Consider the following 14,224-nt stretch of genomic DNA (forward strand, 5'->3'; position numbering starts at 1 on the left):
TCACCTGCAGTCTCAGGGCATTTCCTGAACGCTCCATTCAGTGGTCTCCTGCACCTTATCATCCCTAACCACCAACTGTTTCTGCTGATTGACAAATGTTGCAGCCACCTTACCCAAGCCAGCAGGTGTAGGGCCATCCCGTCAGGGTGGCTACAGGTGCTCCAATACTTATTCTTAGATCAAAGTATGACCCACCACAGTGGTGAACACAAAGTCAAGTCTCATGAAAGATACTGCCTAGCAGGTTTTCAAAAAGTGCTTTCTTTTAGGAGAATGTAGATCTAATTCAGAGAATTGGAGGATTCTAACCCTTAGCATCATGTAGGCCCTTCCCAACTTGGCCTAAGAGCTTCTGATCTTCCTACTGGCCAGTGAGGGTCTGGAACAAGCACCGGGGTGACAGCATGGCAACCCCTAAAGAGCACAGAGCAGTTTTCTCTGGTCACCTTAGAGTGTAATAATTTGAAAAACACGTTATTAGATATCAGCAGATTTCATTTTAGCAGAACTGTTTCTATGTGGAAATAAAGCTGCTCCATCTAGGGTTAACCTCTGCAAATCTGATTGGCTCCTGGAGCCTCCCCCTACCTGGGCTGGTTTCCAGCTTGGATTTGGAACGTAGCTTACCGATCTGGCCCCTTCAGTGAGTTTCTGCTCATTTTGTAGTATGTGTGTTAGACCTGCTTGTTGAATGGAATCAGGAAGACACTTAAACATTCTGAACCCAGGAGGGCTACAAGCCTATGCTCTACAAAAAGAAAAAGCTAGAGTTAACATTTACAGGGCCAGGCTGAGCATCCAAACAGCCAACAGCTTAATGTCTAGCTTTTGGTGGCAGCACAGGGGACCTCCACAGGGAAGCGTCCTGGGCCACCCCCAGTGGCTGGGGGATGGTAGGCATTTCCGAGTCACTCTGGAACCAGAGTGGACTTCGCTCTACAGAGTGGCCTATCCGTGCCCACTGTGCCCCTCCCCCTCTCCTGGCGAGGAAGGGCAGGGCCTGGCCGACCCTGGCCCCACCCCCACCCCCAGCGCATCTGGCCTGGGCGTGGCTGTGCGTTCTCCTGTGTGTCCCTGCTGACTCTCACTCCTCTCCCCTCCGGGTCAGAGCCGCAGGCCCGGTGCGGTGCTTCCTACAGCAGTGATCAGCTTGTGTTGCATAACTACCTGTGCTTAAGTCTAAATTCTCTTCTTTCTCTCTTTTTCTTTCTTCTTCTTATAATCTGCTGGCCGAAGGCTGTTAAAAATATGGTTGGAATGGTGAGTACCACTGAGTAGCACTGTTGTCAGGTGAGCCCCTCAACCCGCCCACCCCGAGGTCCCCCTGGCACTGCTGTCTCGCCAACACGCGCTCAGGCTTGGGGGGCAGTGCCGCTGGCTCAGATGATCTGCCCCGTCTCCGCTCTGGCTCCCCTTTCCTGCTCCACCCTTCTTGTGCTCTTGATTTGACCTTTCAAGTTCCCTCAGAACAGCAGGGGCAGGAGCAACACACTGTGAACCCACACGAGGCCCCGGGTGGAGTTCACACATTCAGCAGGTTGTGTCTGGGAGAACCCACCCCTCCTCTAGGCCCCGAGTCCCCTCCTGCACTCATAGGCCCGTGGCCAGTGTACGTGGCCAGTGTACGAGGCAAGAGGCTGGAAGCAGAAACCCTGCCTGGGGGCTGGCCCTCGAGCTCCCACAGAGAGGACAGCAGGACAGTAGGCATGGAGGCACCATAAAGAGAATTTCAGATGCTACCCACGTGTTAAGGTCATTAGCGATGATAATGACAGGTGACACAAGAAAAACTTGGGGACAAACCCCTGGGGGCCCAGATGCAGCGGATGCTGACGCTCTCCCCGCTCAGCTCCACCAGGTGCTGGTCCAGCTGCAGGCCGGTGAGAAGGAGCAGGACTTCGCATCAGCCCCCATTCAGGTCTCCATCAGCGTCCAGCTGTGGCGGCTCCCGGGATGTCACGAATTCCTGGCGGCTCTAGGTAGGATAGAGCATTCTTGACTTCACTGGTTTCTTTCATTCTATTTTTTTAAAACCTATTTTTCTCACTTCTATTGGGTAAAGTTGATAGACTTTTAGGGGTCTTAGTGTTTTGTTTATTACTTAAAAATAGCTAATGCAAAGACTCTAGTGCTTTAGCACAATTTCCAAATGGCCTTCCAGCTTTGTCCCACTCTCCCTACATTATGATTTCCTCTCTCCCATTTGTAGTCACTGCGTTACGATGAATCTGTTAGATTCAAGTACTGTTGGGAGTCAGGCCATGATTAAAGAAAATGAAGTCAAGTCATAAAACAATATTGGTCCCTATCACTGGAACTTGGCAGAAAAAACAATTGAAACCACCTTTGATTGACCATGGGGACCTAGAACTGCGTATTCCAGGATCCTCTTTCAATCCAGAACACTCTTCCTTTCTCGACATTGTAACCCAACTGAGGCAGCTCCCAACAATGTTGCTACTTTTTTACTACAGGTGCGTCTGTTGAAAAAACACCTTGGGAGGCTAAGCTGCTCTCCTCCTGCCCCACTTAAGTGCCTGTGTGACTTGCCGGAGAGCCATTCACTCCATGTATTTTTTTTGTTTTGTTTTTCAACACCTGTTCTATGTCAGGCAATGTTCTAGGCACTGGGGATGCAGCAATGAGCAAAGGACAAAAAGCCCTGCCCTCTTATCAGAGTTTTCATGCTAGAGGGGGAGACAGGCAGACATAGAAAGACCTAATCTAAGGGGAGCACCTCAGAAGGTGAGGAAGCACTATGACAGACAAAAGCATCGGGGTCACAGTGATGTGCTGGAGGGGTGGATGAAATCCAGGCCGAGGGAAGAGTTTCGGTGAACCTGGGGGCAAGGTGCAGGGGACACGGGGGCAGATGAGACAGAGGATGGGGTAGATCCTGGGGCTGTGAGGCCAGTGGAAGGCCCTTGGTTTTTAACCTGATCGAGTGGGGCGTCTTTGGAGGTTGACATGGCCTGGATTCACTGGTACAGGGACCAGCCATCAAACATGGCAGGGCAGAGATTCCTTTTTAAGGAACTTCTCTTCTGCTTGGGAGGCCTTGTTATTCAGTATTGGGCCATCTTTGCTAGCCCATTTGTAGATGACCTTTCCCAGCCCAACTCTGCTTAGGGCAGGCTCCATTTGTTTTTGAAGGTAAAGGGGGAAAGCCACACAGCCCCACAGGGGCTCCAAATCCCCTGTGAGTAGATGCTTTGATGTCCTTTATGATTTGTACTATTTGCTTGTTTTCTGTGGACTTAAAACATAGGCTTCTTGGTGTAAACATAGTAAATTTATATCTGAATAGATAAGTCAGGAGCAGATGCAGCAAGGGTGAGAAAGATCAGGTCCACAACCCAGGTTGGGTCTCTTCATCTTTGTGACAGGCTGCAGGGTGAGGCAAGAACGAAGCCAAGGCCCTTCTGTATAAAGGAAAAGCTCCTGTCCTCAAGCAGGGGCTCAGCCCCCCTTTGAGTGCGGGTGTGACAGAGCCAGCCCTCCTCCCCTGCGGACAGGCTGTTTCTGATGCCCCTTTGCCAGGTGTGTCACTGGCTCTCTCTGGTGCTGGGGTCCTGGGTGACTTTCATTCATGCTCCTCTATGTCTCTGTACTTTGCAAAATCCCAGTGATACTCAAGGGGTGAGGTGGGTGCACCTACTTCTGATTTTTAAATCCTCTGGACTGAGACTGGGGAGAAGTGCCCCCTCCAGCCCTTGGCACCATCACACCTGTCACAGAGCTGTGGTTTATTTAGAGGACTCAGTTCTATTAGAGCAACCAGTTCAAATTACTTTGATAGAGTTTTCTAACTAAAAGTTACATTTATATTATTAGATATTCGTTTTCAAAGTGCTGAGTTCTCTGAGACCTTCCTGTTGTTTTCAGGGACTGTTTATTTTTGAGTTCAGAGAGCAAAATGTCCCATATTAACCCGAATGCTGAGTGGCTACTCTACTGAAATCTAATTCCCAAAGGACTGAGTGTCAGAACCAATATCAGAGTTACAAGAATAAAAAAGGCAGAGACAGATTTCTCCTTTGGCAAATGCTCTCCGTCATCCGTCAAGTATCATGGGTCCCTACTGTGGGAACACTGTGAGGTCAGAGGAGGGGAAGGGCCTGGGATCACAGGGCCTGCCCCCTGGCTGCCGGCAGGGAGCGTCTGCACTGTTTCAGGCAGAGCTCAGTGATCCGCTGAGGTAAGTGAAGGCTGAGGTGAGTGAAGACGTTCCATGCTGAGGCTCCCAGGCCCTAACTCCTTGCTCGGTGGCACCACCTATGGACACAGCACTGGCTCTGGTGTCTGTTTGGCTTCTTCCTCCTACATTCTTCCTGGGAGACATGCTGGTTGCCTCTGTAATGGCCCCTGCTGTCTAAGTGCTGTGGCAACAGCTCGTTAGGCAGCCTCCTGCTCAGGAGGCTCCTGCCCTTGGCTGTGCCAGCTCCGTGTCTCATTAGAACTGTTAGGCTCAGGAGCAGCCCCTCGGGCTCTGGCAGAGAGGAGTGGAGTTCCTGCAGGGCAGTTCAGCCAATACAGCAGATTCTGCAGCATCAGCATCAGAGAGCGCTCATCTCAGAGCCCTTGTGGCAGACACTGACCACGCGTGGAGACACTGTCCTTGCCCTTGAGAAGCTTCCACCTTCCCCTGCACTGGCTTTAAATATTGGACCCAGTGCCGAACGGAGTGGCCAGTGTCTGTCCTGGACAGTATTCTTTAAGTGGACTCTTCTTCTGCAAAAGAATGGAGACAAGTGTTAATGAGCCTTACTAATTCCCACCCTCCCCTCTGGAGAATGGAGTTCAGCGCTCTACAAAGGGAGAGAGGTCCACACACAGCAAGGGGGAGCCACGCTGAGCAGGTGTGATGGTCTCAGAGCTGGCCCCCGTTGGTTCACGTGACTTGACGTTCACATGATGGACGTGCAGATGGGGGGCCCAGGCGTGGCTTTCTGAGCGGCTCTAATCCTTTTTAGGGCATGGAATCTTCCCTAAGGAAGCAGGTGTTTATATTCTTTGTTTCTATAGGTTTTGATCTCTGTGAGGTTGGTCAGGAGGAAGTAATCCTGAAAACCGGGAAACAAGCCAATCGACGGACCATGCACTTTGCGCTCCAAGCCCTGCTCGCACTCTTCGGTAAGAGCTCCGTGTGGTGCCACCCCAAGTGCCCCCCAGGAGCCACAGGCATGACCCTGATTATGGTTTGGGAAGAGGAAGAATTAAGTGAATGAACCTTTTTTGTGTGTTAGGGAATGGTCAAGTAAACAAACTCCCTGCTCTCGTGGAACTCAACTTACGATGAGCATACATGTAGTATGTGTTAGATGAGGTGTCACCATGTGCTCTGCAGAAAATGTGCAGATTAAGGGACTAAGGAAGTGAGGGTGGCATCGCAGCAGAGGTGATGAGGGAGCAGTGGTGCCCAGAGCCAGGCCTGTGAGGCACTTTCAGACCCTGGGGCAAGCCTGCCTGCCATTCTCAAGAGGCCAAGTGAGGCTAAATGCTGGCTCGGATGGTGGCCAAGGCTTGAGGGCAACCAACAGGGCCTGCTGATGAATGTGCTCAGAGAGAGAGGGCCAAAGGTGACATCCTGTTCTTTGGAACGGCTGCCAGAATGGGGCTGCCTTTGCTGAGACCTTGAAAGTGGCAGAAGGAATGGGATGGGTCTGAGTTCCCTCTTGGACACCTTCATAGGCAGCTGGTTAGACGTGTCCAGTGTGGAGACATAAATGTGCACATAGGTCCGAGGGGAAGAGGACTGTGTCCTGTGGGCACTCCTGGGGTCAGAGGTCACAGAGATAAGGAGGGGCCCGGGAAGGATCAGTCCACAAGGGCCAGGTGTGATTGTGCAGAATACCAGATTTGGTGGCCACTGTTAACCTTCACATGAACTGGGGAGGACGAAAGCCTGACTGGAGTGGGTTAAGAGCAGCTGGGAGGAGAGGCCGTGTGGAGAGGATGGAGAGGAGGTTGCTGGGGTGTGGAGCGATGGGGCTGGAGCTGGAAGGGATGGCGGGTGAGGGTTTAGGACAGGGGGCATCACAGATCAATCACCCCATTCAGAGCAGGAGGCCGCCATGGAGTCCCGTGAGATAGGGAGCAGAGTGGAGATGGGCACATGGTGGGGTCTGCAGCGCGCGGGGCTGTGGGTGCTCTCGGGGTATTTTTGGCCCTAGTGTAAGCTTTACTTTTTCCAACAGGACTGTGTTTTTCAGGCTTATAGGATGAATTCAGTTGTGTATAAGTAACTTGCATAATGCTTTGCTAGCTTCTATGCATACAAGGATGCTTGTGAAAGAAAAATCAGAACCATACAGAATTCTAACTGTCCTCTGGGCGCCTATGTTTTGTCTTAGATTCCACTGAGCTGCCCAAGCGCCTCAGCCTTGACAGCTCGTCCTCCCTGGAGTCTCTGGCCTCAGCCCAGTCTGTCTCCAATGCTCTGCCTTTGGGCTACCAGCACCCTCCTTTCTCTCCCACCGGTGCAGAGAGCATAGCCTCAGACGCCATCTCTGTGTACAGTCTGAGCTCCATCGCCTCCTCAATGAGCTTTGTCTCCAAGACTGAGGGTGGGTCAGAGGGCGGAGGTCCTCGAGGAAGGCAGGACTACGACCGGTCCAAGAACGCCTTCCCACAGCGATCCACCTTGCCTCGGAGCCAGCTGTCCCCCCCGAACCGCCCTGCAGACAGCAAAGATGAAGAAGAATACGAAGGGTTTTCCATCATCAGCACTGAGCCTTTGGCGGCCTACCAAGAAGACAGACAGACTCGCTTCTCACCAGATCACAAACAGTCCCGCGTCGGGACAGCTGGCAGTGTGAAAGTTTCGGTAAGCTCCAAGGGGAGCATAAGCACTCCAAACTCTCCAGTTAAAATGACTCTGATTCCCAGCCCAAACTCACCCTTCCAGAAGGTTGGAAAACTAGCAAGTTCAGATACGGGAGAATCAGACCAGTCTAGCACAGAAACAGATAGTACCGTGAAATCCCAAGAAGAAAGCAACCCGAAGCTTGATCCACAAGAGTTGGCCCAGAAGATTCTAGAGGAGACACAAAGCCATCTCATGGCGGTGGAACGTCTTCAGAGGGGCGGTGGTCAAGGTAAGGGCACTAATCCTGAAGATGGCATTTCCGTGCCCAACAGCACTGCTGTCTTCAGAGCGTCAGAAACAAGTGCGTTCAGCAGGCCTGCCCTCTCCCACCAGAAGAGCCAGCCGTCGCCAGTTACTATCAAACCAAAGCCCCCAGCCAGAAGCTCTTCCCTACCCAAGGTGAGTTCGGGATACAGCAGCCCCACCGCCTCAGAGGCATCCATCAAAGACAGCCCGAGCCAGCACAGTGGCCGGCCATCGCCCGGCTCCGACTCCCAGATTTCCCTGACTGACCAGCCTCTCTTTAAGCTGAAGTATCCCAGCTCTCCTTACAGTGCTCACATTTCCAAATCACCAAGGAACATGTCCCCGAGCTCAGGCCACCAGTCTCCTGCTGGAAGTGCACCGTCCCCAGCTCTCTCCTATTCCTCAGCTGGCTCCGCTCGCTCGAGTCCAGCCGACGCTCCTGACATAGACAAGCTGAAGATGGCAGCCATCGACGAGAAGGTGCAGGCTGTACACAACCTGAAGATGTTTTGGCAGAGCACACCCCAGCATTCCACGGGACCAATGAAAATATTTCGGGGGACCCCTGGAACGATGACTTCCAAGAGAGATGTCCTCAGTTTATTAAACTTGTCACCTCGGCACAACAAGAAGGAGGAAGGAGCAGACAAGCTGGAACTTAAGGAGCTGTCTTTGCAGCAATGTGGAGAAACGCCCCCAAAAGCCCCTCCCAACGGACACTGGCATACAGAGACCACCTCGCTGAGCACGTTGCCGCTGCCCGCCAGCCCTCCTGCCGCAGTGCCCACGCGTCCTTTGAGACTTCCTTCTGGAAACGGATACAAGTTTCTGTCCCCAGGAAGATTTTTTCCTTCCTCTAAATGCTAAAACATCTTTTATACCCACCAACACCGACTTGGAGCACAGCGGCCCACAGCCCAGCTCTCCGCACTCACTTGGCCTGCTCCTGAGTGCGGCCACCCCAAGCATGGGTGTGCTCTCGGGGCGCGGGCGCCACCACTCCCAGATGCCACACACACACACACACTGGTAGCCCCTCTGGGACTCTGGGCCAGATTCACCAAAAGCCAGGACTTCGGTGGGGTTGGTACAGGAGGCTCATGGAATTTTCTACACATGTCACCAAATGTTTACCTTGGAACTCCCTGCGCTTCTCATCTTTGATGTGATTCTTCAACAGGATTTTTGTACAAAAATGGTCATGGTTCTGGGGTGGGGAGAGAAAGGGAGCACATATTTTGCTAAGAGGTATATATGCAGTACCTTTTATACATAGAAATACAAACAGAGCTTTTTTAAGGCTTTCAGGTGCTGGTTGGGGGTAGGGTATATAAAATATCTCTAAGTTGAGTTCTACATGAAAGTGTTATAGTAGCCAAAAAACAGGATACTGGTTTTAAAAATGCCAATGATTTATAATTAAATTGTAGCAGTTTTGGTCTCATGATATTGTAACATCAGAGTAACAAGGCAATAATTCACTTCCTGAACTCTGCTGTTTGAGGGCTACAAATGTCCCTGGGGCCCCACTGTCAACCAAACTTGAATTTTCTTAAAAAAATTTATGTAACTCTTATCCAGGCATTTTAGAACTATGCAATTGTGATTTTAAAATGCAACTTTGTGCTTTTAAAACATTACTGACCTTTTTTGTACGTGGATAAACAACTTGGTTTTATTATCAATAGTACTTTGCATTTATAGCTATTATTTTTAAAAGCTCAAAAAGTTTTTTAAAATGTCAAATTTTGAATAGTCATCAATAAGCAATTATCAAGTTTGGAGGGGGGAGTTTGAAATTATTCAGTTTCCTTATAAGCAAAAAAACAAAAAAAAACCCAAAAAAACAAACAAAAAAAAAACCCACCAAAAAACAAACAAAAAAAACAAAAGAAAAATCCCATGGCTAACCAGATTTAACCAGAATCTAGCCTTCCAGCTCTTATTCCCTTTATTACCTGCTTAATTTTATTATCTTTTCCCAACACCAGGCTTCTAAAACCCCTTCTGTCTAAATCTGTCACCAGGTTCCCACAATCCCAGCACCTCACATCTGTGAGCTGCATTTGGACCCTCATCTTAGTGTGACCAGCGCCCCTTGCTCCTGTGGTCCAAAGGACAAATCCCCTCCCCATCCCACAGAAGACTTTAATGTCCACAGCCTCAGAAGCAGGGGGCCTTCTGCTGGGATATACATCTGAATTACTGCTGAACAGGGAAAGAGATATTCCTAAAAGTGTTGTCATAGAAAAAAAGAAAAAAAGAGGGATTTTTCCTATAGCTATGACAGTTCACTGATACTGTTGCCAGCTGGGACAAGACAAAAGAACAGTCTAGGTAGGGGTAACCATTAACATATTTAAATAAAGAAAAGTACTGAAAATCATGTTAGTCTTAAGTTTAGTTGGAGAATTTACATAAGCCTCTTTTAGGTAATTCTAAAATTGAAATCCTACCATCCTCACTTTGAGGGTCCATCATACAACGGTGGGCAGCCTCTTGTCCCAGGACACGAGCCACACAGGGAGTGGACAGAAGGGGCCTGGCAGGAGGGACACTAACATCAAGACCTCCAGGGAGAGTTTTTAACCCTGGATAGGATCTCACTTTATAAACATGCACTGACCAGTTAGTTGCCCTGTTCCTCACTGTACTCTGAAAAGAGGAAGAGAGAATATTTATTCAATTTGTCTTACTCTCCGGAGCTATGTCATAGAAGCTTTTTGTGTTTAACCCAATAGCCATGTTGACAAAAGCAAAAGAATGTCCCATTCTAACCCTGATCCCAACACTGGAAGAGAAATACTTTATAAAGAAGCAAGCAACTATGAGGCTGTCTTTATGTCTTTTATAAATGGTAATAAAAGTACCAGTGTAGCAAATGAAAGCCAAGTTTATATAGCACTGTGCATTTAGATAGTAAAATCAGGTCCTCAACAACAAGAAGTAAACCTCAAAGTAAATTTCTGAATCCACATATAGATAGTTGGGCTGTTCCTTTCCCAGCAACTCTCAGCCTCTTTCCCAAGTGCCAAGTAGCCCTGGAGGAAAGCCCGGGTCTCTGCTCCATCCCTGAGGACGAGGGCACAACCCCCTAGGCCTCCCTCTAGCGCACATCCTCAACCACCCAGACTGCTCAAGCCAGAGGACTCGAGGACTAGTGGACCCTAACCTGGTTTTAGTCCTAAATACATTTGTTGTTGTAGGTTTCATGTTGAAAAGCCAAATGGAATATATGATTTTTTTTGGTCCTAGATATAAGTTTCAAGGAAGCAAAGCAAAGATGATGAAATAATAGGACCAATCTAAAAATCACTGTAGAGTCGCCACTTCTTTATGTTTACTGTCAGTCTTGGTGTTTTCTATACAAGTGAAATGGATGTAAAATCAAGGTGAATTTTTCAGGCTACCTTGAAAACAGTATGCACTTAAAAATTACATGAGATTGTATAATTTGCAAATTCTTTGTACAGATCAGGGGTTGGCAAATGATGACCCACAGGCTATATCTGGTCAGAGGCCCGGATTTTTATAGTCATGAGCTAGGAATGGATTTTACATTTTTAAATATTTATATAAATAAGTACCTACATAATATTTTTGATTTTACCTCTTGGTCCACAAAAACTAAAATATCTAGCCTTTTAAGAAAAAGTCTGCTGACTGCTGGTATAGATGACAGAAAACACAATCAGCATAATGTTTTGTTTCTACAATCTTGGGAAAGTGAGTGTCAGGCTGTGGATAAAACTGACAGGAATGCGTGGGAACCTGAGCCATGTGGATGGAAGCGAATGACCCCTGCATAGTCCTCGGCTCTTTGCCCCACTTGGAAGGAGTCGATGGATGTGGGTGAAATTTACAAAAATATTTTTCCTCACTGTATGCAGACAGCATTGGATATTATTTCTTTTTCAGCTCAGGAAACTGGAACCCCTGCCCCTACTCTACTCCCATCAGATGCAAATACACCAAATACAAGCAATAAAATCTCCCTCTCCTAGAAACCTTGGTATGACCACAAAGCAAGGTAGTCGAATCTGTCTTACTTCTCACCAGTGAACCATGCAGCTACTTCAGTGATCTTTAAGTCAGCATACCAAGACAAAATTAGCTACTCAAGCTTACATTTTGATGCGTTTTGGTATTGGTGTGTAGTAAAATGAAGTTCTCACCTCCATCCACTTGAAACGGTCCCTGGTCCATGCGCTGCTGCACACGCTGTCCTCGCTGTGCTTGTCTGTCCCCGTGAATCCTGGTAGGCGGTCACCTTGGCAAGTCCCCAGCTCAGTGCCTGTCCTGCCACCACCCCCACCACAAGGAGAACAGTCACTTCGTTAGTTTCAGTTCAGGCTGGAAAAAATGCCACACAATAATTTGGTTTGCATTTATTAAGTAGGCAGAATGTGAAAAATGTATAATTTTCATCACATATTTTGTTGTTTTACCTAAAGAATTGTACATGTGCTTTGTGAACTGGGCCCATGTCTGTGCCAGACCCTTCAAAGATGTTCCATGTAAGGACACACGTGGTCACATCTCCCCTCCTCAGACACCTTCCCCACTTGGCACTCATGCCCCTTGTATGCAGTGTTAGCCATCTTTGGCCTATGTGGACTTCTTTTGTAAATGAGTTTCCAGATGGCATTAAACTTTTTATATTATGAAATTTACCATGTAAAAAGAACTTCATATTTTTATTGAGATTGCTGAGGCACTTGGCCTTCCTTTGTGATTTCAGTGTCTATTAAAGCATGAGTTCCCTTGGTTTTAAGTACTGTATCTGAATCACTCACTTTCTATGCATGTTCCACACTTCCTAGGTTTCTTTGCAGTACACAAAAGTGGTCATGTGTCATTAATGAGCATGTATTTCTGTCTGGAGTTTATCCTTATAACCACACTGGAGCCTCAAGTTTGTCAGGAGCAGAGCCAGAGAAAGCACACAGCTGAGCGGACCTGCATGCAGCTCATCTGGTCCCGAGGCCTGAGTACCGGTTGGTGGTAGTGGTTTAGATGGCTAAATGCTTCTGATCTTCTGTGTTGCAGGACAGAAAATTCTATGGTTGTAGACAAACAGAGTTCATTACCACTAGATCCCCGTATCTAAAAGAAACTTGCAAAGGAAGTACAGCTGACCCTCAAACAACACAGGGTTGAAGTGCGCGGGTCCATGTATATGTGGATTTTTTTCAGTAGTAAATACTACAATATTAAACGATCCACAGTTGGTTGAATGTGCAGATGTGGAGCCACGGATATGGAGGAGCCGTGAGGAACCACATATAAGAAGGGCAGACTATGTGTTATATGCAGATTTTTACTGTGCAAAGGTTTGGTGCCCCAGCCCAGACGTTGTTTAAAGGACAACTGTATTTCAGAAAGGAAAACAGTCCTACCTGTGACAGTCTGAGATGCATGAAGAAATAATGAACACAGAATTAGGTGAATGTAAAAAAAAAAAAATCAAAACAAGTATTGATTATATAAAAAGAGTAATGTCTCATTTGGGTAGCAATAAAAAATTAAAGCAAGGAAGTTAAAGTGTTATTTGTTTGGGAAGAGAAAAGTAGATTTTTAGAGATAGTAAGTTAAGTATGCATAACCACACACAAAAAATAGAAATAGAGGATTATACCAAACTAATTAGCAGAGGAGAAATAAATTTTTAAAAACTTAGTTGATTTAAAAGAAAAAAGAGGGAACAACAAAAACCATTTTAAAAGGAGGAGGAAAGAAAAATGAAATAAATTTTAAAAATAAGTGATAATCAGTAATCACTAAAAATGTAAGTGAACTTAAAAAGGAGGCTGACAGATGGCAACATGCCACATGTTCTTTAAAAAAAAATGCTGTTTGAAAAGAAAAAACCCAACTACCAAAGCATAAGGGCCCCAAAATGACTGACAGTAAAGCATCAGTAAAATAGATGTTAAAGTAAAAGGCACTAATAAAAACAAAGAAGATCCATTTTCTAATGTTAAAAAAAACTTAGAAAGGCAAAATTCTAAATTTGTATGCAGCTAACATTATAGCCTCAAAATTCATAAAGTAAAAATTGGCAGAACTACAAGTTTGGAAAACTACACTACTATAACAGGAGATATTATTACCCTTTACTCTCAGTACCTGATGGGTTAATTAGACAAATATTTAGAAAGTATATATGGTGGGTTTAAACAATCAGCAAACAGGCTTATGACTTGGAGAGAACCTAGTTTCTGATAGTGAATCAACATTTTTCATAAGCAAACACAAACTATTTCATGAAAAATAGACCATGTTCTGGCCTCTAGCAATCAATATCATTGCCACCAACCTAATGAGAATACAATTCAGTTAAGCATCAATAACAAGAAGATAATCGAAAAGTTGCCAATCACTTAGATTTTTTTTTTGTTTTTTTTCCTGGTACTCGGGCCTCTCACTGTTGTGGCCTCCCCCTTTGTGGAGCACAGGCTCCTGACGCGCAGGCTCAGCAGCCATGGCTCACGGGCCCAGCCGCTCCGCGGCATGTGGGATCTTCCCGGACCGGGGCACGAACCCGTGTCCCCTGCATCGGCAGGCGGACCCTCAACCACTGCGCCACCAGGGAAGCCCTACTTAGATATTTTTAAATGCACTAAATAACATGAACCATAGAGGAATTCATAATAGAAATGAGAAAATATTATGTATCTAAACAGATAGATGCTTCCATGCCACCTTGGGAGTTTCTGGGGTTTACTTTTACTAATGACAGAGGTATTTCTTATTTGTTCTACTCAAGATCAGAAGTTTGCACAATAGACTACAATCTCATTTTCACCTGATAAAGTAAAAAATATATACTTATTATTTCTGCTTACATACCACTTTCAGGAAATACATAAATTATATAAGAGCTTAAGAATAAAATTAACTTAAAATTTCATAAAAATTAGTGGGATGCAGTTAAAGTGGCATATTAAAGAAAAAAATTATAGCCCTAAATGTTTATTTTCAAGGCTAATTTTAAACATGTAACTGTTTAAGCCCCAACCAATGAGGAGGGATGCCATCCTAAATAGACAGTGCTGTGGTACAAGTGCATAAAGAATGACGCCACTGAGCCAGGTGACTGATCCAAGA

At 46.6% G+C, this 14,224-nt stretch overlaps 1 protein-coding gene and 1 long non-coding RNA gene across 5 annotated transcripts in view; one reads left to right on the top strand and one right to left on the bottom strand.

The window, feature by feature from the left end:
- TTC28 (tetratricopeptide repeat domain 28) overlaps nucleotides 1–8,934 on the top strand; it is a 573,809-nt gene extending 564,875 nt beyond the window's left edge. For 2 of the 4 annotated variants that reach the window (XM_059040205.2, XM_059040207.2), the window contains 4 exons: nucleotides 1,237–1,260; nucleotides 1,850–1,979; nucleotides 5,026–5,133; nucleotides 6,354–8,934. In XM_059040205.2, the coding sequence (XP_058896188.1) occupies nucleotides 1,237–1,260; nucleotides 1,850–1,979; nucleotides 5,026–5,133; nucleotides 6,354–7,981 (1,890 nt within the window). In that variant the 3' untranslated portion in view covers nucleotides 7,982–8,934. The remainder of the gene's footprint in view (nucleotides 1–1,236; nucleotides 1,261–1,849; nucleotides 1,980–5,025; nucleotides 5,134–6,353) is intronic. The other 2 variants (XM_059040206.2, XM_067015758.1) reach the window with 1 other exon arrangement.
- Nucleotides 1,708–14,224, bottom strand: part of LOC131742439 (uncharacterized) — a 59,595-nt gene continuing 47,078 nt past the window's right edge. The window contains exons 2-4 of the long non-coding RNA XR_009331438.2: nucleotides 11,290–11,467; nucleotides 8,249–8,321; nucleotides 1,708–4,731 (exon numbers count right to left, since the gene is read on the bottom strand). This is a non-coding gene — a long non-coding RNA (uncharacterized lncRNA). The remainder of the gene's footprint in view (nucleotides 4,732–8,248; nucleotides 8,322–11,289; nucleotides 11,468–14,224) is intronic.

Source organism: Kogia breviceps, chromosome 15, assembly GCF_026419965.1.
Source record: "Kogia breviceps isolate mKogBre1 chromosome 15, mKogBre1 haplotype 1, whole genome shotgun sequence".
NCBI classification, from domain to species: Eukaryota; Metazoa; Chordata; class Mammalia; order Artiodactyla; family Physeteridae; genus Kogia; species Kogia breviceps.